At 47.7% G+C, this 22625-nt stretch overlaps 1 protein-coding gene across 6 annotated transcripts in view; it reads left to right on the top strand.

The window, feature by feature from the left end:
• BRPF3 (bromodomain and PHD finger containing 3) overlaps positions 1–18338 on the top strand; it is a 28455-nt gene extending 10117 nt beyond the window's left edge. For 4 of the 6 annotated variants that reach the window (XM_042799989.1, XM_042799991.1, XM_042799990.1 and 1 more), the window contains 9 exons: positions 1535–1663; positions 2027–2339; positions 3448–3714; positions 3871–4374; positions 6697–6790; positions 9143–9240; positions 11176–11273; positions 13254–13408; positions 16130–18338. In XM_042799989.1, the coding sequence (XP_042655923.1) occupies positions 1535–1663; positions 2027–2339; positions 3448–3714; positions 3871–4374; positions 6697–6790; positions 9143–9240; positions 11176–11273; positions 13254–13408; positions 16130–16313 (1842 nt within the window). In that variant the 3' untranslated portion in view covers positions 16314–18338. Of the gene's footprint in view, positions 1–1534; positions 1664–2026; positions 2340–3447; positions 3715–3870; positions 4375–6696; positions 6791–9142; positions 9241–10671; positions 10809–11175; positions 11274–13253; positions 13409–16129 lie in introns of those variants that run through there. The other 2 variants (XM_042799993.1, XM_042799994.1) reach the window with 2 other exon arrangements.
• The last annotated feature ends 4287 nt before the right edge of the window (positions 18339–22625 follow it).

The following is a 22625-nucleotide window of genomic DNA, read 5'->3' as shown; positions in this document are numbered from 1 at the left end:
GGTTTTAAGATGGAGACCATTTACTCAATTTTCCAACTTCCTCTTTGATCTGTGTGCAGTTCTCCAAAGTTGCACCAGTTAAGGTTGCTTCCCATGCTTGCCAGCTTTGCCTGTTGAGGGTCTTTGCTTGCCATACGTGGCTGGTCACAGCTGTGCTCTCTGGCACGAGGATCTTCAAGGACAACTTCATGAAAGATGCTCTGTGCACGGTGAGCCTGTACGTGTGGCCTTGGGCACCGCCTGGGTGCTCTCAGGCTGTTTGCAGCTTTGCCAGGCGGAGGGAAAACAGCATCCTCTGTGATCACAGCTCCTATGTGAGCTACTTTTTTGTGGCCAGAAACTGCCCACAGCTCTTCTGGAGTACATTTGATGCCAGCACTGGTTAATTTGCTTCATTGTCCTTGATTTACAGCAGTGGCTCAGTCCTGCTTGCTGTGTAGACATATTTTAGGTAGGAGGATCAAAAAAAAAAAAAAAAATCACTCTTGGGCTTTGTTTGCTTTTGCTATCTTGATACATCCTTGTCACAGTTGGCTAAATCCATAAAAGCTTGTTGAAACTATGGTATGCTGTATCAAAGGATAAGATATCACAGAAAAGTGTATCCCAGCCCAGCTTTCAGGTGAATGGAGAAGGGTGCCTCAGAGTCCCGAGTCCTTGTTTGGCTTCTTTCCTGTTTTGGCGGAAGATCATGGTCTTTATATCCATCTTTGTTCATTCTCTTATTGATTCTGTCTTGTTGCTTAGCACATCAAATGCAGTTTGCTGTGTGTAAACAGACTTACTTTCCTTTGCTACTGAAGTGGTTGATTTAATGAAATAATGAGGAATTATAAGATCAAATAAATTAAAATGTTAAAGGAGGAATAAATACTTCTGTCCTGTTCTAGTCTCCTTTGAATAGAGTTTCAGTGTAAGAGATCAAACTGATGCTACAACTTGATTGCTTGAAATCAGAGTTCATAAGGGATGTAAGAAACTGTGTTAGGAATTTGCAGACATCTAACCACTGTTGTTGTTTGGCTTCTGCCTTGAAGTGTGGAAGCTTATATCTTAAACTCTATTTATGCTCTCTAGTCTAATTATGGGTGCTGTCGTTCATGTAAACGCCTACATATTTTAAACTTTTGTATAATGTTGCTAATTGGCTTAATAATATCTTGAGGCAGGGAGTTCTCCAGGATGACGTACCAGGCATGAAAAGCTTCTTCCTGTTTTCATTTTTAGTTGTATTTTCTTTTCTTTTTCTGGGGTTTCTTCTTGTTTCGGCTTTATGAGGTTCGATGAACAGGCGTTCCCCATACAGAAGGGTTGGACTGTGCAGTTAGACTCTGCAAAGTGCTGTCTGCTGATGTGCATCCTGCACATGGAGAGGACAAGGTCTTTGCCAGAAATTCTTCAGCAATGCGCCTACCAGGCTAGTGATACGATGACCTGAGATTTCCACCACTGAGTAGAGCTGGGGTGATGATTCAGGAGAAACTGGAGTGGGACACCACTCACATATCCTGTCCTCGATTTTTCCTGTTCCCAGGTCAAGGTTCAGCAGGCTGCTCTGGAGCTACAGCTGACCCCTTTCAATGTACTTCTGCGCACAACCCTGGACCTGCTGCAAGAGAAGGATGCTGCCCAGATCTTCGCAGAGCCTGTTAACCTGAATGAGGCAAGTCTCTTTCCTAGAGGTGTCTTAACGGGTTGTAGATGAGGTATTGCTGGGCAGAATCTCATGTGCTGTCATAACCCTGGAAGCACAAACCACCTTGTCCCAAGCTGCTGGTGGACTAAAGAATATCTCAGAGAGGCTCTCACGGGCCAAAAATGGGTACTGTTTTCTGGAAGCTTCAGCACGTCTCAGACAAGTAACGTTTCGCAGAGCCAGGATGTGTCTGCCTTGCCTGGGTGACACAGAAATGAACTGCTGGCACTGCCCCTTGCTGGTGGAAGGGGCGTTAAGAGTGCTTATGATGGATGCGCTCTAGTTGGCTAGTAAATGGTTTTTGTAATTGTACAGGTTTTATATGTTTAGGTTCCAGATTACCTGGAATTCATTTCCAACCCAATGGATTTTTCCACCATGAGGCGGAAGCTGGAGTCCCACCTGTACCGAACATTGGATGAGTTTGAGGAAGACTTTAACCTTATAGTTACCAACTGCATGAGGTATAATGCTAAAGACACGATTTTCCACCGAGCAGCTGTCCGGCTCAGAGACCTCGGAGGAGCGATATTGCGTCATGCACGGCGGCAGGCTGAAAACATCGGCTTTGACACTGATGTGGGGATTCACCTGCCTGAGTCACCCAAAACCGAGGACTTTTACCGCTTTTCTTGGGAAGACGGTGAGTATTTATTAACCTTTTTTTTTTTTTCAGGCAGATCATAACTGTGTTCTTGGTTCTGAGCATGTCACGCAGCCTGCACGGAAATCATAGCCACCATTCAGCATACAAGAATTTTCCTATCCATCTGTTTACCTAAGCATATATGTAATTCCCTTAGAGCCTCAAAGAGCAGGATTTCAGGTGAGCCGGGCACTCTGAGCTAGCTACAGCTTAGCTCCAGCTCTCCTAGTGCATACCTGTCTTGGAAGAGCCTTGTAACTGCCCATGCTGTTTGATTTGTGCTGTGGCTATAGTACAAACCTGGTATTTTGAAGAACAGTGAAAAGGTGGATCTAGGATTTTTTGCTCTGAGAAAAGCTCATACATTTAATTGTAAATTGGCAAAATGTAGAGCAACTGGGTTAGATGGAGCACTGAGGGCTGGGAGGGGGTGACATGGGGTTAAGGTACTGGGACCCAAGCAGTCCTTCTAGCTGAGACTTTCCATTCACATCATGACTACATCCATTCCCACAGCCATCTTGAGATGCAGCTCCAAAGCACTGGTTGAATAACTTGGTTAAACTTAGCACAGAATACTGCTGCCATCCAGCACGCAGAGCTTGCAATCTGCCATCCAACTCCTAAATGTTGCAGCCCTCTTGGGTGTGGACGGACAGTCTTGTTATGAAATTTGTGTTGGTGTATGATAGCATGTCTCAGCTGTCTGCCCTGCTCCTGTGGATGCCAGCCCTTCAGCAGAGCCAGAGGAATGACAAACATGTTTTGGAAAGTTCTGTTTGTGGTCTGATTTTTGTCGTTTAATCTGGCAATGAAATAGGTTTCTACCAAGGGCCTGGACTGTGGACTGTCTTGTGTGAGGTGCAGACACATGTCCTTTCACTCTTGCCCCTGGGACAGCAGTGGGAACTGGAGGGCAGTGCAAGTTAAATCAGCAGCTTTTTACTCAAAGAAAGGAAGTCCAAGCTCCAAGGTTCTAAATCCTCAAGCTAAAGCAATTGGTTCATGAATAGCATCAAAGGGAATGAGGCATGGAAGTGGTCCCAAACCCTTCTTCAAGAAGCCTTACTCCTTCCTTTCACTGCTACAATCTCTTTTGATGCAGTGGATAACATCCTCCTCCCAGAGAACCGGGCTCACCTCTCCTTGGAGGCCCAGCTGAAGGAGCTGCTGGAGAAGCTAGACATGGTGAGCACCATGCGGTCCAGCGGCGCCCGGACGCGACGAATCCGGCTCCTGAGACGGGAGATCAACTCCATTCGGCAGAAACTGGCCCAGCAACAGAACAAGACCATGCCCAACGGGGAGCCTGTGCTGCGGGAAGAGGGGCTGGATAAAGCGTGGAGGGAAGGGGATGAGGAAGGGGAGAAAGGTGAGACATTGCAGCAGGATTTTAGCTCCAGCTCTCTAACGCATGCCAACAGTCAAGATCTGCTCTTTCTTCTGTCTGTGGCCCTAGTGAATGGCTGTTGGTAGTTTTGGGAATAATTCTTTCTAAAATGTTCATGCAGATTCTTTATTCCTTTAGCAGATGATGCCAAACCCCCGCACCCTCCAACCCTGGAGCCCACAGGACCCGCACCCTCCCTCTCAGAGCTGGACTCTCTGCAGGACCCTCCAACGCTCAAACCCATCAGTGAAAGCAAGTCCTTGAATCAGCTGCAGAAGAGGGTGATGTCAGACAGGGAGCTCTTTGACAAGAAGGCTCTGCAGCGGGAGAGCCAAGCCTTCCAGCGCCTGCTCAGCGACAACGGCCTCAACGGACTGGCCTTGCCGCCTGCAGACACCCCTGCCAGCCCCCCCTTCAGCGGCGTGGGCCGACGGACATCTGTCCTTTTTAAAAAAGCTAAGAACGGGGTGAAGCTGCAAAGAGGCCTGGACTGCTCCCTGGAGAACGGGGAGGACCACGGGCAGGGCGGGCAGCTCTCACCCTCCCGCCCTGGCGGGGAGCGACAAGCTCGGAAGCGGCCGCAGAGCAGGACCTGCAGCGAGAGCGACGGAGAGAAGTCGCCCAGGCAGGCAGGACAGAGAGGTAATTCCTTGGGATTCCTCTTCCTTCTGTACTCTTGGAAACTGCGAGATGGGGCTGAGGGAGTGGGAATCCTGGGGCTGAGTAAAGACGTCTGCATCCAAACTACTCACCTGAAACTCACTTTATGCTTGGGGGAAACATAGTCCCCATAACCAGACGTGCCTGATAAAAGCTTCGTGTCTGTCACCTGTTCCTAAAATAGAGGAAACAAGACACGTCCATAATTGCACCTCTCTTCTCCACTGACTGTACATGGAGTTTCTGGTAACTTAGTTCAGCTCTAGACACCTCCAGTTTAGACATTAAAGGTACCAAGATGAAGCCCAGGGGGGTCACAAGTAATTCTTCTTCTCATTGCCAGTCCATAGGGCTGCTCTAAGAGAGAGTTTGCCATTTTTTGTCAGGCAATTCAGCGTGCCCAGCTGCTTGCAATGCTGTCGAATGGTCTGGCTGGAGACTCCAGGCTCTCCAGTCAGGGCTGAGAAGCATTGGCGTTCTTGCCCTGGTGTAAGGGTTTGTGTTGGCTCAGCCGCTCTTAGGAGTGAGAGTTTCCTGCTGCAGAAACAGTGCGTTTGGTTGGAAGTGTGCAGTGAACCAGTAACACAGCACCCGTGTAAGATGAGATGTTAAACATTACTGTTAAGTCAACTGTACCCTCAGTTCTGGAGTTTAAATAAAATTAGTGGGAATACCAAGCAGGTTCCTATTCAAATTAGATCTGCAAATGCAAAGCAGCAGCTGAGATGAAATTTGAAAAGACACAAGGTGAGAAGGAACATCTAAGTGACAACAATGCGATTTTTTTTTTTAATTCTTTGTTAACAGCCATTGTGGGATAGTTCCCATCTGTAAGGCTTGACTCAACCCACACCTCGAGTATTATCTTAAAGTTATTTGGCTGTCAGAAAGTTGCTAGCAAATTGAGAGTGGGAGGAAGGCAACTGAATGTGGGTATGGACTTACCAGGACAGGTTAAAGAAAACACAGATGTCTTCTCCAAAGAGTTGAGGGACTCGCCATCATCATCTGCCAGTAATTAAAGCAGAGAGGAATTGCTCACAATGGATACAGGTCAGAATGAGAGGCTGAAAATAAAAAAGGGAAAATAAAGCCAGGGTGCTGGAAAATCACTGACAACTAGGCAGTGACATTTTGCCTCTGTTGAAGCAGCACTTTTGACTTTTTCCTATGAGTTGCATTCAGCTCCTTCCACTGTTTCAAACACAATTGGTTTTTCCTAACTGGAGTGTCTAGTGTGCCCAGTCCATGTCACTGCAAGAGCAGGTCAGCGTGATCGGGATTGTCAGAACAAGGTGTTTCCCAGAAATGTGACCTTTGTGGCCATTCTGTAGTTACAGCTGGAAAAACAACAGGGGCCTTCGCGTTAATTTGCTTTTTGTATGGCTGATGGACTTTTGATGGGGAATTAGGGGGTGATGGGTCTCTGGATGGGGGAAGGCAATGGTCATCTCCCTTCTTGCGCCTGCTCTGGATTTGGGGATGCTCTCAGGGGTCATTCCCTGTCCACCTCCATCTGTTCCTGGTTGTGGGGTCTTGTCTAAGCTCAGAGGTGGTCCCATCTCTCTGTGTGCAGATCCCTCTGGTGCACAGAGCAGGAAACCTGACAGTGAAGAGAAGATTTCCAGCACTGTCAGCATCTGGGGCAAAGAAGTGAAATATTCCACTTATGGCTACAGTGACATTTGTACTGGCCAGAGAGGAAGGTGGTGGGGAGCTTTATTCTACCCAGGGGGAATTTGCTTCCTCAGTCCCTGCTCTGTCCACTGGAAAATCTCATATCCAGAAATTGAAGCACCAAGTTTTTCCTAGAGCGGTTTTCTCTCAGCAAAGGACCTGTAACCGAATAAGCTGTGGTTTTATATGCCTGCTCCTGTGGGCAGGGACCAGCCCAGCAGCCAGGCCGGGGGTGAGGCAGGGAGGAGTCCGTGACAATCAGCATGAAACCTCCACGTCTTTTCCAAATGACACTTGAAGCCAGATGGGCAAGTGGTTCATGTCCTGGCCTCTGGCCTTGCCCAGCGAGCTGGATGCTCCGTGGAGCCGTCTGGGCACTCCTCCAGCACTTGCTTCTTCAGAGGCAGCCTGATTTTGCATGTGTCGGGGATAGAAACGTGTTTTATTAGTCACCTTTCGGTTGCAGCCGAGTCTGGGGAAGTCGGTGCAGAATTTCCCTTTCTGGTTGAAGTATTCAGCATCTTTGTGGCTGTGAGTCCTGGGACAATGACCCTCCCTGAGCCTTGGTGGCATCTCTGTGTCTTGCTGCTGCTTCTTTGGGCTGATTCCCATTTGTCTCCTCCGCAGGAGTGACTAACGGCTTCGCGAAGCACGCGGAAAGCGGCTCTGACTCTGAGTGCAGCTCTGGCCGGGGTGGGGGACCGGTGTTTGAAGCCTGCAGGTAAGTGCCCCATGCAAAAGTGTTCCCCGGAACACCTTTTGTGTCTGATTTAATCTGTTTGGTTTTATTGTTTGACTTCTTTGTTTCAAACCAAACTGCCACTTATTTTCTGTGTTGACCCTAAAAGACAGAAAGCTTCTGAGGTTCCATCCTGTCCTCTTAAGCTGTAGGTCCCAAAACCAGTGCTTGAGTTTTCAAGAAAACGGGTATCTGTTACAATTCTGTTCCTCAATGCATACACTTCCTCCCTGCTAGTGCATACCTTCTTGCAGTTCTTGAGAGCCAAATCTAGAAAAACCTTGAACACAAATATCCGGTTCAGCACTGCAGGTGAAGCTGAACTTCTACCACCTACTGAATTGTTGCTTTCTTCCTCCCAGAGGTTTAAAAGCAGAACTGGACACTTCAAACAGGACTGAACAGACTTAAGGCAAACATCTGTCATCTTTTGGTCACATGCAGTAGGTGTATGTGGGTACCATATCCATTTTCTGGTTGTATCTACCTGTCCAGCCCTCCTAACACTGACTCAAGTAATTTCACAGCCCTTTCACCGCATGGTGAAACCTATATTATGCCAGAATCATGTTTCTGAGTGTTGTGAGTGGCAGGTTGAGGACATTTGACCTTGATGGGTAGGATCATCCAGGAAAGGCAGAAGCAAGACTTCCTTACTTGATATTCTTAGTAATATTTTCAGTGCCTTGAACATGTCGTTTCCCTCTGCTTGTCTTTGATGACCCATCACTAGAGAAATATCTTCAGACATTTTATGCTTCCTCCCAATGCAAGTTCTCAGTTGGTCTCGTAAGACCTCAAGCTTGCAATGTTAGTTGGGCACTTAAAATCATAAAAGCTCCCCATGCACACCCATTCTCAGGACTGAGGCTACAGTTTAAAACAGAGCAGTGTAGCAACTTATTCTGCAGCAGGGTTGAATCCCAGGAGATTTTTTTCAAATTAAAACTTTGCTCTGCTATGCAGAGCGATCCTAAATGTTAGCTGTCAAAAGAGTTGTATAATTTTGCAGTTGTAGCTAAGGTTTGATAAGCGTTTCCATTATAAATCCGTTTGCAAAGGCTTTTGTGTTGATGACAAGGGGCAAGGCCCTGGGTTCAGAGGAGCAATTTTGGTGTGAGGGCTTTTCCCTGTGGCAGAGTGATCCCACCTCAACAGTCAGGTCCTGGGCAGCCCGAGGGAAACGCGGTGCCCCAGTAAATTGTCTCTCTTAGCACATGCTGAGCCCCTTGAGGCACAGGACTTCCAGCTCTTCTCTGAGATGGGACACCCACCCACTTCTTCATCTTTCCCTTCTTCTCTGGGCTGTGCACCCAGATCTTCAACTCAGCCATTGCCTCTCCGGTAAGCGGGATACTACCATGACCCCCATACAGATCTCACAAGAAGCTGCTGCAGTAAACTATTGTAAAGGGAGAAGCTGCATCAAAGGAAACAAAAAGGAAAGAACTGGATTAGTACGTAGTTGTAGTGTCATTTAAATGAGGGCCCTTGAGTCAGGCAGAAATCCTTCATGGGGTGAGGATGCCCTCAGAACAGGACCAGGAGCCAGAAACTCACCTTCAAACCATGTCTTGGACTTACGGCCACACCTTATTTGCCCGCCTTTCCTCATCTTAAGTGAGGGAGACAAATCTGAATTCACAGGGGAATGTGAGGACTTGTAAGTTGATGTTTGTATAGTACTTTGAAGGTAAAATTGCAATATAAGTGCTTATTACAATAATTGCAAGCAATTGACATAGCAAAAATTACATTAGAGCTGTGACACCCACAAAACAAGGAATTTAAACCAAGCTGATGGCTCATGGATAACTTGTACAATTATTCTACTTTGGAACAGCTCTGTTTACTGCTTTTTCACCACTCTTTCCTGAGCACCAAATTCACTCAGAATGGGCTGGTTACTAGAAAATTGTAAATTAAAAAATGAAAGAAGTGATTATGATAAGTGAAAAGATGTGGTTACTTGAGGTGGAGAGAGCGCATTTTCTGAAACGTTTGTAGTAATGAGGTAAAAGGATGTTTGGGTCATGGGCTGAGAGAGTCCAACTGCATATGTGCTTTCCAGCATGAAGTCTTTGCTGGGTTTCTTCCTCATGTTGGTAGCTTGGTTTCCATTGGGCCCCTTTCATTGCTCGTGGCAAAACTGGGGTGACGTCCAGTGTACTTGCACCAAAAGAGACATATTGATGACATTTTGCGCAGGTATTCAGTGCTCTTTTCCCGTCAGGGGTGCACCTTTTGCAGAGCTGAGGAATCCATTTACTTGGCTTTGTTTCCAAGGGTGATCTGTTTTCTCTGAATACCTGCTTTTCCATATCTTTCCAACAGCGGTTTGATGCCTCCCAAGCGAAGTCGAGGGAAGCCAGCCCTTTCTCGGGTGCCCTTCTTGGAAGGTGTGAACGGAGACTCCGATTACAGCAGCTCAGGTGAGAACGGCTGCACAGCACACCCTGCTCCAGCCCCACCACACTGTAGGGCTGGCGTCCCTCTGAACCAGGGGGAGCAGGACTCGGTGCACACCGGGAACCCGTCCTGCACGAGCTGCCCAGGTTGTATGATCAGGCTGCTGACCTGCCTGTGCGTTATTACCTGCTTTGTTACAAATTTAGGTTATTGCATAAAAGGTTTTTCCTGCTTTCACTTTTGCTGGTTGCCTGTGCCCTGTGTTCTCCCCAGATGGGTGCTTTCTGTAGGTCTGATGTGTGTAAAGTGCCTGGCACTGTCTTCTCCTGGTTTGGGACTAGTTCCCTCTAATGATGCTGCAATACAAACAGTAAATCATAATTATAAGAGAGGTCTCTCTCGAGATGACTTCATAGCCGTTCCCTCTTGTATTGTTATTTTTTTCAAGGTCTTTGTAACAAAGTTGTCTTTGTCAGACTGTGCTGTACATCAGTCAAATTAAGTCACACTCCTCTAATACCCAAGGCGCTACACCAATCTTCCAGCGCTCACGCAGCCAGGTTCTTATCTTTCTTGCAGTGTGTCAGTGATAGAGTTATTGTAAGTTTATGCTGAAATGAGAATTCAGCTTTGACTCCCTGATATGCCTGTGCCCTTCCTGCGCAGCTCCCTGTGCTGGCTCCTGTCTCCCTGGGAACAGTTATAACCCTGGACCCCGGGCGCTCAGCAGTCTGCTTTGGAGATAAGCTTACAGAGCAGGGCTGGTACCAGGAGAGTTAGAAGCAGTGGGACAATTCTGTTTTGGAACATCATTTCATTAATGGAAGAATGCATCTGGAATGCAGTAGTGGAGGAGCACATCAGATCTGCCTTGGCAGGGCGCTCACTTGGGTTGTACTCAGCATTTTCAGCCTGACTTCTGGTAAAGCCAGTGTTTGACCGTTCGCTCCCAGAGCAAGCGCTACTTGCTGTAAAATTCACATTAATGAAGATTACTGCTATTCCAGGATCAGGAGCTGGCAGATTACTTATTCATGTCTTGAATGGATCTTTTGCAATACTTCTGATTTAAGCCTGAAAAAAATTACGGGTAATAGACTTCTGTCAACTAGAACCAGGCATTTCCTGCAGAGATCAAATAGCCCCAAAGTATATGGTGTCAGAATAGTCTAGGTATTTGTATGTAGGAGGAATAAAAAGGAGCTCTCTGAACAGTGGTCCAAATTAATCCCAGACACAGCTTCATCAGTTCCATTGAGGATGGATTGGGCTTGGTGGAGCCTAATGGACCAAATTCATCTCTTGTACAGCCATTTGATTTCCATGATATAGCAGCTATTCACTCCAGAACTGAGTTTGATTAATATTTCCATATTGAAGAGTTCATCTGAAGCTGCATGCATGCACAGACTTAGACCCACGATTTAGGAGACTTTGGCTTTATCTTAATGCAGAACATGACTGTACTGACAGAGCATAAAGAAGGCTGGACATTCACCATGGCCAGGCTGGATCTCACTGCATGTTACAGTTTATCATAAACTTACTGCAGATGAGATGTGTGTCTTATCACCTCAGGTTTGGATACCTAATGCATGTAGGTACAAACAGTAAGTGACTTTACATTTTGCTCTAGATCTTGATTAATATAAATGTTTTGTGTGCATATGTGCACACAGTAACAATTAAGTGTATTCTCTTGTGTGATGAACAGCTGGACAATACGTTTGTTATGAAAAAAAAAGGTGAAATTCCAGCTTTCTGCTTGCTGCAGAAGCAAATAAGTTAAAAAATTAAAACAGAAATATTGTCAGTATGTTTTAAGTATAGCAGTAGTTCATCTGTTGGGGCTGATTGCTACTGAGACAGTGCAGGGGTGACGCTGTGGTTTCTTATGTTATCATAATCCCCCTTGCTAGTAATCGCCCTCCTAAGCCATGTCTCCATCTGTCCCTTAGGCAGGACTCTCCTGATGTCCTTTGAGAGTCAAGCTGAGCTGGAGCCCTTGGAGCTTGTGTGGGCCAAGTGCCGTGGCTATCCCTCCTACCCTGCCTTGGTAAGTACCTGTTGCTGTCTGGCAGCCTGTACCCGCAGCACAGGTAGCCCAGAACACAGTGCTAGTGTGCAGTGTAATCAGACAGAAAAAGAAAACTTCCCTAAATCATGCAATGTGTGCATTTTTTCCCCCCCTTTCCTCTTTGCACAGTTAATTTTTCCTGCGCTCGTTGTTTCAGAGCGTTGCAGAGCATTCGTAAAACATTGGTCCCTCAGTGCCAGGGATAGGAGATCTTTCCCCTCCTCTCCTGTTCACTCTGCAGGTATGGGGAAAGTAATCAGTACTGTTGGCATGAGAAGACCTAGATTTTATAGAGGCAGGCACCAGGTTCCACTGGCATCTAACTGCGTGCATGTTTTCCTATATAGTGAGTACAACTCCACATCTAGGTGCCCAGCTGGCCTTGTGATGTATATATCCTCTTGCAATAACCGTATGTTTATTGCACATGCATATGCAAATATGAGAACATATGCATGTGTCTTCATCTAGTCCTTTGAACAATATTTCTTTCGTATTTATCCGTCTTTGGATATTTGACTATTAACGTGAAATCCATAAACCTGGCTTCAGTGAGCACCATACACAGCTCCAAAGCAAGACGTGACACGTCCAGCACCACTGCAGGCTTTTAAGTGCTTGTTAAGTTACCAACAGAGATTGCTGAAGTAAGTATATATGTAAGAACATGAGATAGGCTGACTATGTTTTGTTGTTTCTGCTGCTTTTAAATATATCCCTTGAGACGTGGCTCTTCCTGCCATCTCTGCTCCATGTAGTTTCTGCATGGCTGCAGCCATCCCCTGAAGTGCCTTTATGGTTGGGATCGCTAAAACAGACTGTGCTTGTGACTGCTGAGAAATTGTAGGGGGTGAAAGCAAGTGTAGTCATCGCGGAAATTATACAGATCTCTACTTCCAAGCAGCAGAGCTGTGAAACCAGGCGTAAGCTGACACAGTATTTATGCCTGGATGTGGCTGAGCACAGTTTTGATGCCGTCGAAAAGGGCAAATTCTGCTAAAAATGTGACCCTCGTTCAGGCTCTTAAGTGCGAGCCCAGAGGAGGGAACAGCTATGGATCTGCTAGCCATGTTGGCAGCCAAAGCATTTTTAAATCTCTGTGTGTCTACAGCCAAAGTTAAACTACTTTAGCATGGCTTTAAACACTGAGATTGCCCCCCAAAAAAGGCATTTTTTTGGTAGCAATCTGTTGCAGTGGCAAAATATCTTACTAAATTCCTACAGCTGGCCAATGTCAAAGCCAAGCTGCTTTTTCAAGCCTTTAAGGAGTCAAATCAGGAGGCAAAGAAGAGTAGACTGAGTGTTGCCTCCACCCTTTGCTGTTCCGTTCTCCTGTGATCACATAGCACAAACATTGGCCATTTCTGCTTTATATGGGGAGAACTGATGCATCTGTCGTTACTTCTCTCCAAAACCACGACAGTCTGCGTTCCCCTAGCCTGGTAAAGCTGGCTCTGCTTGTCAGCTCTCTCAGAATCTTGGGCCTGATTCTGATCTAATAGTGGAAATCTGAGCAATGCTGCTGAAGTCAACTGAATTGCACCAGGGTGGAACTGTTGTGAAGTAGCATTAAGCCTGCTGAGTACAGCAGTGGTGTTACAGTTACTGTATGGGTTTGGAGCGAGGGAAATCCTTTGCTGAACATAACAATACTGAGTTTGCACTAAATTATAAATTAGTGTAAATGCATCTACATCCACACAGAACCACGTAGTTACATCCTTTCCCTTTTTTGAGATCAGGTGCTTGGCTTTTGGACTGACTGGCTTCACTTCCACGGGGGAAGCCTCAAGGACAGGAAAATTCTTTAAGAAGAGCTGCTGAGATAGAACAAGCGATTTTAATTGTCTAGCTTGCATAGACTGAAATAACAGTAAAAAAAAAAAAAAAAAAAAAAAAAGCGTTCTCTGCAGTATTTGCAGGGTTTTGTGCTTAAATATCCTTTCCCTGTGTCACTAGATAATCGATCCCAAGATGCCACGTGAGGGTTTGCTCCACAATGGAGTCCCCATCCCAGTCCCACCCATGGATGTGCTGAAGTTGGGGGAGCAGAGGCAGACAGAGGCAGGAGAAAAGCTCTTCCTTGTCCTTTTCTTTGACAACAAGAGAACCTGGTGAGTGTGTGCTGACAGGTGGGGTCTGTGGTGAGTGCTGTGGCCGAGAGGGAAGATGTAACATCATCTTTGGTGTATGGGAGCATACAGGGATTGTGATGGTGATGATGATGTTATGTGTAAATTGGAGAATTTAATCATACAGCAGTCAAGAAGAGTCTAAATAAGGAAGCCAGCCTGCTTTTCCTGGCCCAAGAGCGTGACATCTGACTGCTCCACTTCCACGGTGAACAGCCCAGCATCCTTCACCTGGGAGTCACATCGCCGCAAAGATACTGAGGCACAGGAAGAGCCAATTTAGTAGTCAAAATCCGCAGCAAATTAGAGAGAGCATTTGTCTTTAAAACACCAGCAGACTGAGCAGCCAGTTCCACTGCTGCGCAGAAGATTTGCCAGAAATCTCCAGGGTAACATTTTCAAAATGCTGAGTTTGTTCCATATTTAGACTTGTCTGATTTTCAGAGGTACCAAGTACCTGCAGTTTTCAAATCAAGATATTTAAGATGGAAAATGTAGGTATAAGCACCTGGCCTAGGGCAAGTGAAACATCTCAAAGTCTTTCACTGTTCTGTCTCAGACAGATTGAATCTGCCTATTTTAGTATCAGTGGCTGACCATGCTCACATGGTAACAATAACCCAGCCGGATATAGTAAGCCACAAACCAGTGAAGTGCCTTAAAAATAAGCAATAAGGCTTTTAAATCAGTGTATGAAACACTGGGAAGCTTGTAAAATTAGAGAATTACTCTGGAAGAGGTGAGTCCCTGCAGTGAGGCAGGCAGCCGCGCTCTGAACCCGCTGGGTTATTTAACCAGAAAATGCTACGTGGGAACACGAGCCAAGCAAATAAATTGTCACACAGGAGGCAATACCTGTGTGCAGCTGGGATCGGAGGTGTGGAGAGTTTATTCTGCAGACAGAACGGGGTGCTGGGCTGTTGGGGTGCACATGGGAATGGAGGAGAAAAGGGGCTTTCTTCTTCCGCTGCCTCTATAAAATAAGTTACCAAGAGTTTAAGAAGGATCCTTGTGGTACTTGGAGAGCCCTTCTCCTCCTCAGTCTCCCCGGGAAGGTCTTTGCTGCCCTCCTGGGGAGAGCAGGGAAGCACGAGATCAGGGAAGGGTGAGGGGCTGGAGGAAGGAGGCAGACATTGCCCAGAGGCTGTCGGGGCTGTAGGGAAGGTGCATCACTGGGCGAGAGCAGAGCCAAACACACTACAGGGGAAAGCAGCAAGGGGGAGGGTTTCCCCCTGCATTTTGGGGCTGCTGCAGGGTTTGGTTTTTTTTTTTTTTTTAGTCTGAAGAGATGGAAGCAAAGTGCAACACAGGCAAAAGAAAAGCATAGGCATCTTCTTGGGAAGCTGAGAAAGGGATCACGTTTGCATCACTTGATGAGTATATTTGTGTCCTCCGGGGAAAAGAAGCCCCAAGGGACAGGCTTCTGAGGCTTTTTATTAGTACGCTGCACTGTTTCACTGTCCCCGATTACCAGAACCACTTGATACAGGGCGTGTTCTTCAAAGAGGTACTACGGATTTTTAGTGGAAAATCAATGGCAGTGCCATGCTTCGTCAGTTTTGAAAAATCTAAATCCAAACTTGTAATTGGAACTACCTTCCCAATAAAAATCAGCATTTTGTTGGCTTTCCCCTGCTCTTGTTAAAGACAAGCTCTGGTGGGTGTTTGCACTCTTTTGTTAAGCGACCACTTGAGCCTTATTTGCATTTTGTTGGAAGTTAAGGTGCCTCAGCAAAGTCCTAAAAACCTCTCTTAGTGACAGATTCCGATTCTGCCGACCTCAGTGATGTTGCACATGGACTGGAATTGGTCCCTCATCTTTGTGGTGAAGTTAAGCTGAGCTGGCCTGGCTTGCCCACGCTGGCTGGCTGGGAGATGCGTTGAGCTGTGCTAGCAGTGGCTGAGGCTGAACTCCTAGGGGCTGGGCTTCGTTAGGAAAGATGGATGGCATGTTTCTGAGGGCGCTAATTAACCTGGGCTAATGACTCCACAATAGAAACTTGCTATGGACAAAGTAGTTGCAATTTCAGTCATCAGTTGGTTGGGGTCAACCCGGGCTTGGGACGTGTCTACTGGAAGCTGCCTGTTTCTGGATGATACTCAGATACTTGTACCACCCAAACCCTGATGCTTACAGCCTCCTGGAACAAGGCAGAGCTTTCTCAGGGATAAAAACTTACTTTCCACCATGGAAGTCTCTCTATTTGCTGCTTTGTGGAACACAGAGCTCTCCCAAGTGTCCCCTGGAGCTCCAAGGAGCACTGAAAGGCTTGAGAAAGGACCCCAAGGAGAGATAAAACCGTGCTGGTGCAGGAAGGCATTTTGGCTACAGGTGATTCTTCCCTGTCAAACGCGGGCATTGCAGCGTCGTTGTGCGCTGTTAATTACAAACAAAAAGATCAGACGAGCGTACCTGCTTCTGGGGAGGAGATGCCCAGCGGGGACTAATTGCTGCTGGGGTACAGGGGCAGTGCTGGAGGAGCTGGAGTACGTGGCCATGTCTTGGCAACTCTTGGGGCAAACGCCTTGGCCCGGAGCAGCCGTGTGGGAGCCAGGCACGTGGGAGCAGTCAGCCTCCTGCAGAGAGCTCGGGCGGAGCGTGGCAAGGGCAAGAGCACCCCCCCCCCAGGAGTTTGTTGTTCTTCCCCCGTTTCCCCGCTCTCCCCTCCGTGATGGGGCTTTGCCCTCTCCTTTCTGTTGCAGGCAGTGGCTTCCGCGTGACAAGGTCTATCCCCTCGGCGTGGACGACACGGTGGACAAGTTAAAAATGATGGAAGGACGCAAAACCAGCATCCGCAAGTCTGTGCAGGTGGCATACGACCGAGCCATGATTCACATGAGCCGCGTGCGGGGAGATCATCCCTTCGTTACATCCAATTATCTGTAAGGGGTCGTCGGGGTGGCTGGGCCCTCCTTTTCCTCCAGACCCTGCGCTCGCTGCGTCGGCGGAGCGGAGCGTCTCGTGCACTGACCGCCCCCGGGGGGTGCCGTTCCCAGCAGCTGTCTGCGCTCCTCCGAGCAGCCTGAAATGTGCCAAAAAGCCCGTCCGGCTTCTTCCTGAATGTGTCTCACTGAAGAGCTGGCGGGAGATGAAATGTGTAGGCTACAGGGCCAGGAGGAAGGTAGGTAGGGAAAGCTGCCAGGTGACGGGAGCGCAGGGGGGCTGATGCAGCGCTCGGATGTTCGGCCCTTCCTCGCCCCCGCCTGCCCCGAGTAATCCCCGGGAACCCACCACCACTGTAACCAAACCAGGATCCTTTACGGAAATCCCAACTGGACTTTCTTGTGCCAAATTTACCCTAACCATCATTGGCCTTTTGATTTTTTATTTTTTTTTTTTTAAATGACATTGATTGTCCCATCACATTAAAAAAAAAAAAAAGTCGTAGCTGGGAGTTCGCGTTACGATCTTCCTGCCTACGTACGTAGTGTCTTCGTGGTAGATTTCTCTCATTGCATTTAGAAAAGCTTGAGATATTTTGGTAACCTTCCCCTCTGCTGCACACACATGCACAGATGCACAGAGCTTTAAATATGAAAAGCAAATCACCTGATTTTTGTGTGTGTGTGAATGTCCTAGAAATTGATTTGGTAGTTTCACATTTAAATGCTGATTTCTGCAACTGTGTTTGTTCCAGTAACATTTCATATCATGGTTTAGTACAGTGCTGAGTGTAAGCAGAGATAACTTCCTTTTTTTTAAGAAGCAAAACTAATTTTGGAGGTGTCTAATGAGCTGGAGCAGCTTTGCAGGCACCGAGGTTGATCAGGGTTGAAGGGAGATACATCTTTTGTGTTGGTTTATGCACATTTGGTGTAAGGCTCCTCTTCCTTTTTTCCCTTTTTTCTGTCTCTAATGTTTTCCTCTGGCTCGGTTTGGGTTGAAACCAAGCACTAACTAGAGCACACGACCATTTTGCCTTTTCGCCTCCTCCCACACGCACATATCCTTGCCCTGGCGTGTGGGTCTCCAGCGTTGTCATCCATTAAAACCCAAGTCAGCCCAGCTCTGCAGACAATCCCTGTTTTTTTGGGTTTGCGTTGCAAAAACGGGGACAACTGATGTTTGGAAACTTGATGACAAAACCTTTTCTATTAGCCAAGGACTTTATGATTTCTCTGATCTCTTCTGTTGTGTATCCCTCTTTGCTTTCCCATTTTAAGAACCAAAGGTGCAGAGCAAGATTGTAGATTGAATATCATCATTTCGCTTTTTAACTCAATATTTTTTTATTATTTTAACTTTTTCATACTGAAGAGAATGTGGGGTCAAAATAATAATAATTAATAATAATAATAATTATAATGAATAGTGGGGAGTAATCACTGCCATTTCTACTTGGTCTACTTTTTTAAAATACCACTTCTTATACATTGGGACATGAAACCACACTTTAAGGAAGATTTCTGTAACATATAGAGATGGGGCATAGGATTTTGTATTAAAAATAAAAATAATAATAATAATAATAATGCCTATGGAGTGTGGCTAGGGAAGGATGTTGTGTATATAGTTGTAAAATATTGTTCTAAATTATTTAGACCTATTGTCACCATTCTTGAAGTCCTCAGTTGTGTTGCTGGGTCTTTTATATGCACACAGTGTAATTTATTTAAAGGAACATACACTTTTCCAGGTGGTAGCTCAGCTGTGGACTTGTGACCTGTGTATATGTTTTAAGATCTTGGGATTTGGGTTTTTTTGGCGTTTTGTTTTGTTTGTTTTCTAAATGACATTTTAGAATTTGAACTGGCTAATATCCTGCTGTTGCTACGGGACCTAAACGTTACTGTCAGTCTGCTGTAAAGCACAGATCGCTCTATTTATTGTAGAAAGTGAGTTTATTTGCTTTCTAGAATTGTTTATATCAGATGGTATAAGAGAGGTAATAAGAAAATCTATGCTTGTAAAGAAAAAAAAATGCTAATTTTACCTACTATAATCTGACTGTCTGAGACTATATTTTCTCTCTGAGAAATAAATGTTCTAATGTATAAAAAAAAAAAAAAAAAAAAAAAAAAGAGAGTAGTTCTTCCTTGCTAGTGTTGAGTCCCGAGGTCCAGGACTTACCGTGGTGGTTTTTATTCATCCCACTTGTCCCAGATGCAGGCGTAAAGCAGCTGCAAAGAGCAGTGGTAGGGAAGGGACACGCAGAGGGATTTCTCGTGCTGCCTTGAACGTCTCCCGGAGGTGAGTTTGTCGGGGGACGCTGCTGCAGGATGGGATCCCACCCCAGGCCCTGCACTGCCCGGGGGGCTGGCCCAGAGCCCCAAAGGGATGGGAATAAGGAATTTGGGGCCTGAATCCAATCTCCTGGTGATGCTGGTGGGTCTGGGGGCTCCCAGCAGATGGGGATGGGGCCGGTCCCTGGCTCCTGGCTGGGGAGGGTTCCCCGTCTTTGCAGGGCTCTTGCCTTGTCCCTCCCTTGTCTCCCTTCCCTAAGTTGCCTTTTCCCTCCCCGCCCAGGCTTGTGTTGCCGGAGCTGCAGCGGGACCCCTTGGCCACTCGGCCCCTCTCTGCAGATCCCACCAGGGCCAGAAACACAGACCCACCCCCGGGATGCAAAACCTGCAGAAGCTGGGGGATGCTTTTCCTTCCCTTTCTCCCATCCCGTTGCCCGAGTGCCCCAAATCCTGCAGGGCACGGAAGCTCTCGCCTCCTTGCCTGCCTGGCCGGCACATCCTCTGCAATTATCAGCCATATCCATGAAAAATCCTGATTTCTGATAATCTCCCGTCCCTCCAGCAGCCGCTGCACTGTCATGGTCCCTGCCCCACACCTCCAGCTGATTTTGGAACACCGAGTAATTAAATATCTGTTTTCCTCCTGATAGGTTTGTCCTTTCAAATGCCTCTGAAATCCGAGGCAAAGCTGCCGCGGGTCCCTCCAGTACCAGTTTGCAAATCTGGGTTTGCCCTGCCTGGATCCAGCCCCAGGAGCAGCATCTGTGGGAGCTGCTGAGATCCCTCTGGAGCTGGTGCAACAGCAGCCCCCCCCGGGGGTGCAACAGCAGCCCCCCCTGGGGCTGCCACTGGCAGCCCTTTTGCCTGAAACCAGTAATTAATTTGCAGTTTGGCAAGCAAAACTTTCTAGAGGAGAAGTTTAATTTCCCCTTCGTTACGTGGTGTGTGGTTCGTGGTGGTGTCAATGCGTCGGGTGCAGCCACCAGCCTTGCCCCATCTGTTTCTCTGTGTTCCCTGATGGAGTCACAACAAAAGAAGAAATAAAATCAATGAAAAACAAAAGCCCCCCCAGGCTCAGAGTGCTGGCAGGGTGAGGACGTGGCTCTCTATCTGGTGTTGGGGTGATGCTGAAGGCCAGCAGATTTTGATCAAGGGGAGGACAAGTTCCTTGGGTTTCTGCAACCATTCCTCATTTTCTGGCTTTTCTTATTTTGTCAAGGGTGCTGGGCAGAGGGATGCCAAAACCAAGTCACGTCCCAGACCCAGAGAAGGGTCTTGCTTGTGGAAGTGCCCTTCAGAAAACCTCCTGGAGGAGACTGAAATGCAAGAGCAGGGTGGTCCGTGCCCCTCCGAGCTGGCCCGGGGGGTGCAGGGGGGTGCCCAGCCCTGGGCACCCACAGGTAGGTGCATTTATTCGTGGGATGAGTCTCCTTAGGGCAAATGCTGCTCCCGCACCCACAGAGGATGTGTTTTCCCCATCACAAATACCGACTACACCCCCCCACACACCCCGAAGCCGTGGGCACATCCAGGGGACCGGGCTCCCTGCGTGCTCATTATCATGTTCTGTGAGTGTAATTAGCACTTTCTGTATAGACACAGCATATCTGTGCAATGCAAAGACGCTCCAGGAGGAAACGGGGGGCAGCTTTCTCCTCTGTGTGTGACTCAGCCAGACCCTCGGGGGGGTGTGGGGGGGTCCAGGTCCCCTTTGGTGAGGACAGGGGCCGGGCGCTGTGCCCGGGTTTGGCCTCGGGCTTTTCCTCGTGAGAAAAAGCGAAGGAGCAGCACGAGCAGCACGGAGCCGGCTCCGTAGAGGCAGATGGATTGCAGGGGACAAAACCTAAGGGTGCCGCCGGGCCGAGAATTAATCCTCTCCTGCTCCAGCCTCCCAGAATAGCCCCGGCTCGTCGGATGCAGCCCCACACAGCCCTGGGCAAGGGCCACCGTGGGTGGGGAGTGGGGGCTCGGGGTGGCAGTGGGGACGAGAGGGAGGGTCGCGGGTGGGTAACGCTTTTTTTAACACGGGCTTTGGCGCTCGGAGGGCTGGAGCTTGGGAGGGAAGCCACCAGCTGTATTTTTATTTTATTTCCTTGCAGCAGCGAGCAGCCCGTGTCCCCGGAGCGAGTCAAGGCCCCTTGGCAGCCCCTTGAGTGGGACCCTGGGCAGGACGGAGGTGGGGAAGAAAGGCAGCACGAGTGGACGGGCCGGGCAGAGGAAGGTGAGGATGAGGAGGGAGGGGCAAGCGAGGGAGGCAGGGCTCTCCTTCCAGCACATGGTTAGTTTTTCTTCAGCGTCGCTCAGCATTCGGTAGGTGGTGCTGTGAAAACCGGCTGTGATCGCTCGGCGGGACAGCAGGGGTTTGTTATAGGTAGATTAAGGCCAATCACATCCAAATATGGATTAATGAACCTTTTTTAAGGGAAGAGAGCAAATGCAGCGCTGGGGTGGCCGAGGAGTCGCAGCTCCGTCCAGGCTCACCAAATTGTTTAAGTTTCAAACCCCCTTTTATTTCCACAGTCGCCGGTTTCAACATCTTCAGCACGCCTCCCGGCTTCTTCTGCAATCTTATCTTCTTCTTTCTTCTCCTTGCTCCGTGTCATCTCATCAAAGCAGTTAGCTACAAAATTCGTTAGCACAAGCTGTTTTACGGAACAAACATCTTGTGCAGGGGCCCCCGACCGTGGCAGAACAACCTATTGATCTTTCTAAGCAAAGCAAGAAATTCAAATGTTAAATTCTTAACATTCAGCAAATTATTTTTTAACCTTTTTATCTCTTTTTATCAGCACTTTCCTCTTTCGCAGCGGGATCCCTTTTTCTCCCAACGCCTCACAGCTCCTCTCTGGAGCTCGCACCCGAGCCCAGGGGCTGGGAATGAGCATCTTTTGGCACCTCCCATGGGAGAAGCACCCTGCAACAGCCGCACCGTCAGCTCCGGGAGGCATCGGGTGTGTGGGAAGTCAGCAAGGAGCCAGCTCCAAAATACAGTTACTTGCTTTTCCCAGTAGTTTTAGTGCCCCCGAGCCTGCAGCCCCCAACTGAGGGATGTACTGGTGTGATGCTGATGTTAAACTGACACTGTCAAGTAGTTCAAGTCCTGCATTTATTGCAGCCTGGTTTAGGAAAAGGGGTTATTTTTTTTCTGAGCATGCCTGGAATTTTTATTCACCCATATTTATTCACTACGTTCTGTGGAAACTGTTACTTTTTTTTTTTTTTTTTTTTTTTTTTATAGTGTAGACGCTTTGCAGCGCTTTCAGACCAGGAGCAGTGGGGTGCGTGCCGAGCGGGAGGCGAAGCTGACGGCAAACAAGGAGCTGGGGCCTCGCTCCCTGCAGAGGGAACTGCAGAAGGAGCCCGGGGCCGGGCCGGGGAAGGGATTTATCAAAAACCTCCCCAACTATCAGGTGTTTCCCTGAAAGAAAAGCCCGGATTTTGCTCCGACCAGAGCCTGGTTGCTGATGGGAGTAATTGTTCTCTTTGCCACTCGCTGTGAGCAGGGCGAGCCGGGGTGAATCCATCAGGATTCAGCTGCATCTCAGTTCTGCTCCCGGCAGGAAACCTCCCCTCGCCCGCGGTCCTGACCCGGCAAGGAGAAGCCAAGGCTGTAAAACACGTCTGGGGATTGAGTGAGCTTTTCAGCCACACACGAGAGGTAGGGGGGTAACCAAACGGGGGATGGACGGGCAGTGCTAGAAACCAGTGCCTCTCGCAGTGCTCACAGGGGTGGGGAGACTGGGGTTTTCTCTCCAGTTTATTGATTTCGTTCTTGGCACCATCCTCATCAGCTTCTCTCTTCCCACCAGTAGGAATTTTCTTAAAATAATTCCTCCATTAAAAAAAAAAAAAAACAAAAACAAAAGCAAAAAAAAAAAAAAAAACACAGAAAACCAAAAAACCCCACCCAGCTCAATCTAAAAAGCACAATACTAAATTTTAAATCCTAATTTTCTGGCCAATCAGGTCCCTGGTTGGCTGGAGCAAAAAACCAGTCTGTTGCACAAGATGATGA

The sequence above is a fragment of the Tyto alba genome, unplaced genomic scaffold (assembly GCF_018691265.1).
Source record: "Tyto alba isolate M040663 unplaced genomic scaffold, T.alba_DEE_v4.0 Super-Scaffold_30, whole genome shotgun sequence".
In the NCBI taxonomy this organism is placed as follows: Eukaryota; Metazoa; Chordata; class Aves; order Strigiformes; family Tytonidae; genus Tyto; species Tyto alba.
The sequence above is the reverse complement of the archived record's forward strand: the minus strand, read 5'-3'. Positions and strand labels throughout refer to the sequence as shown.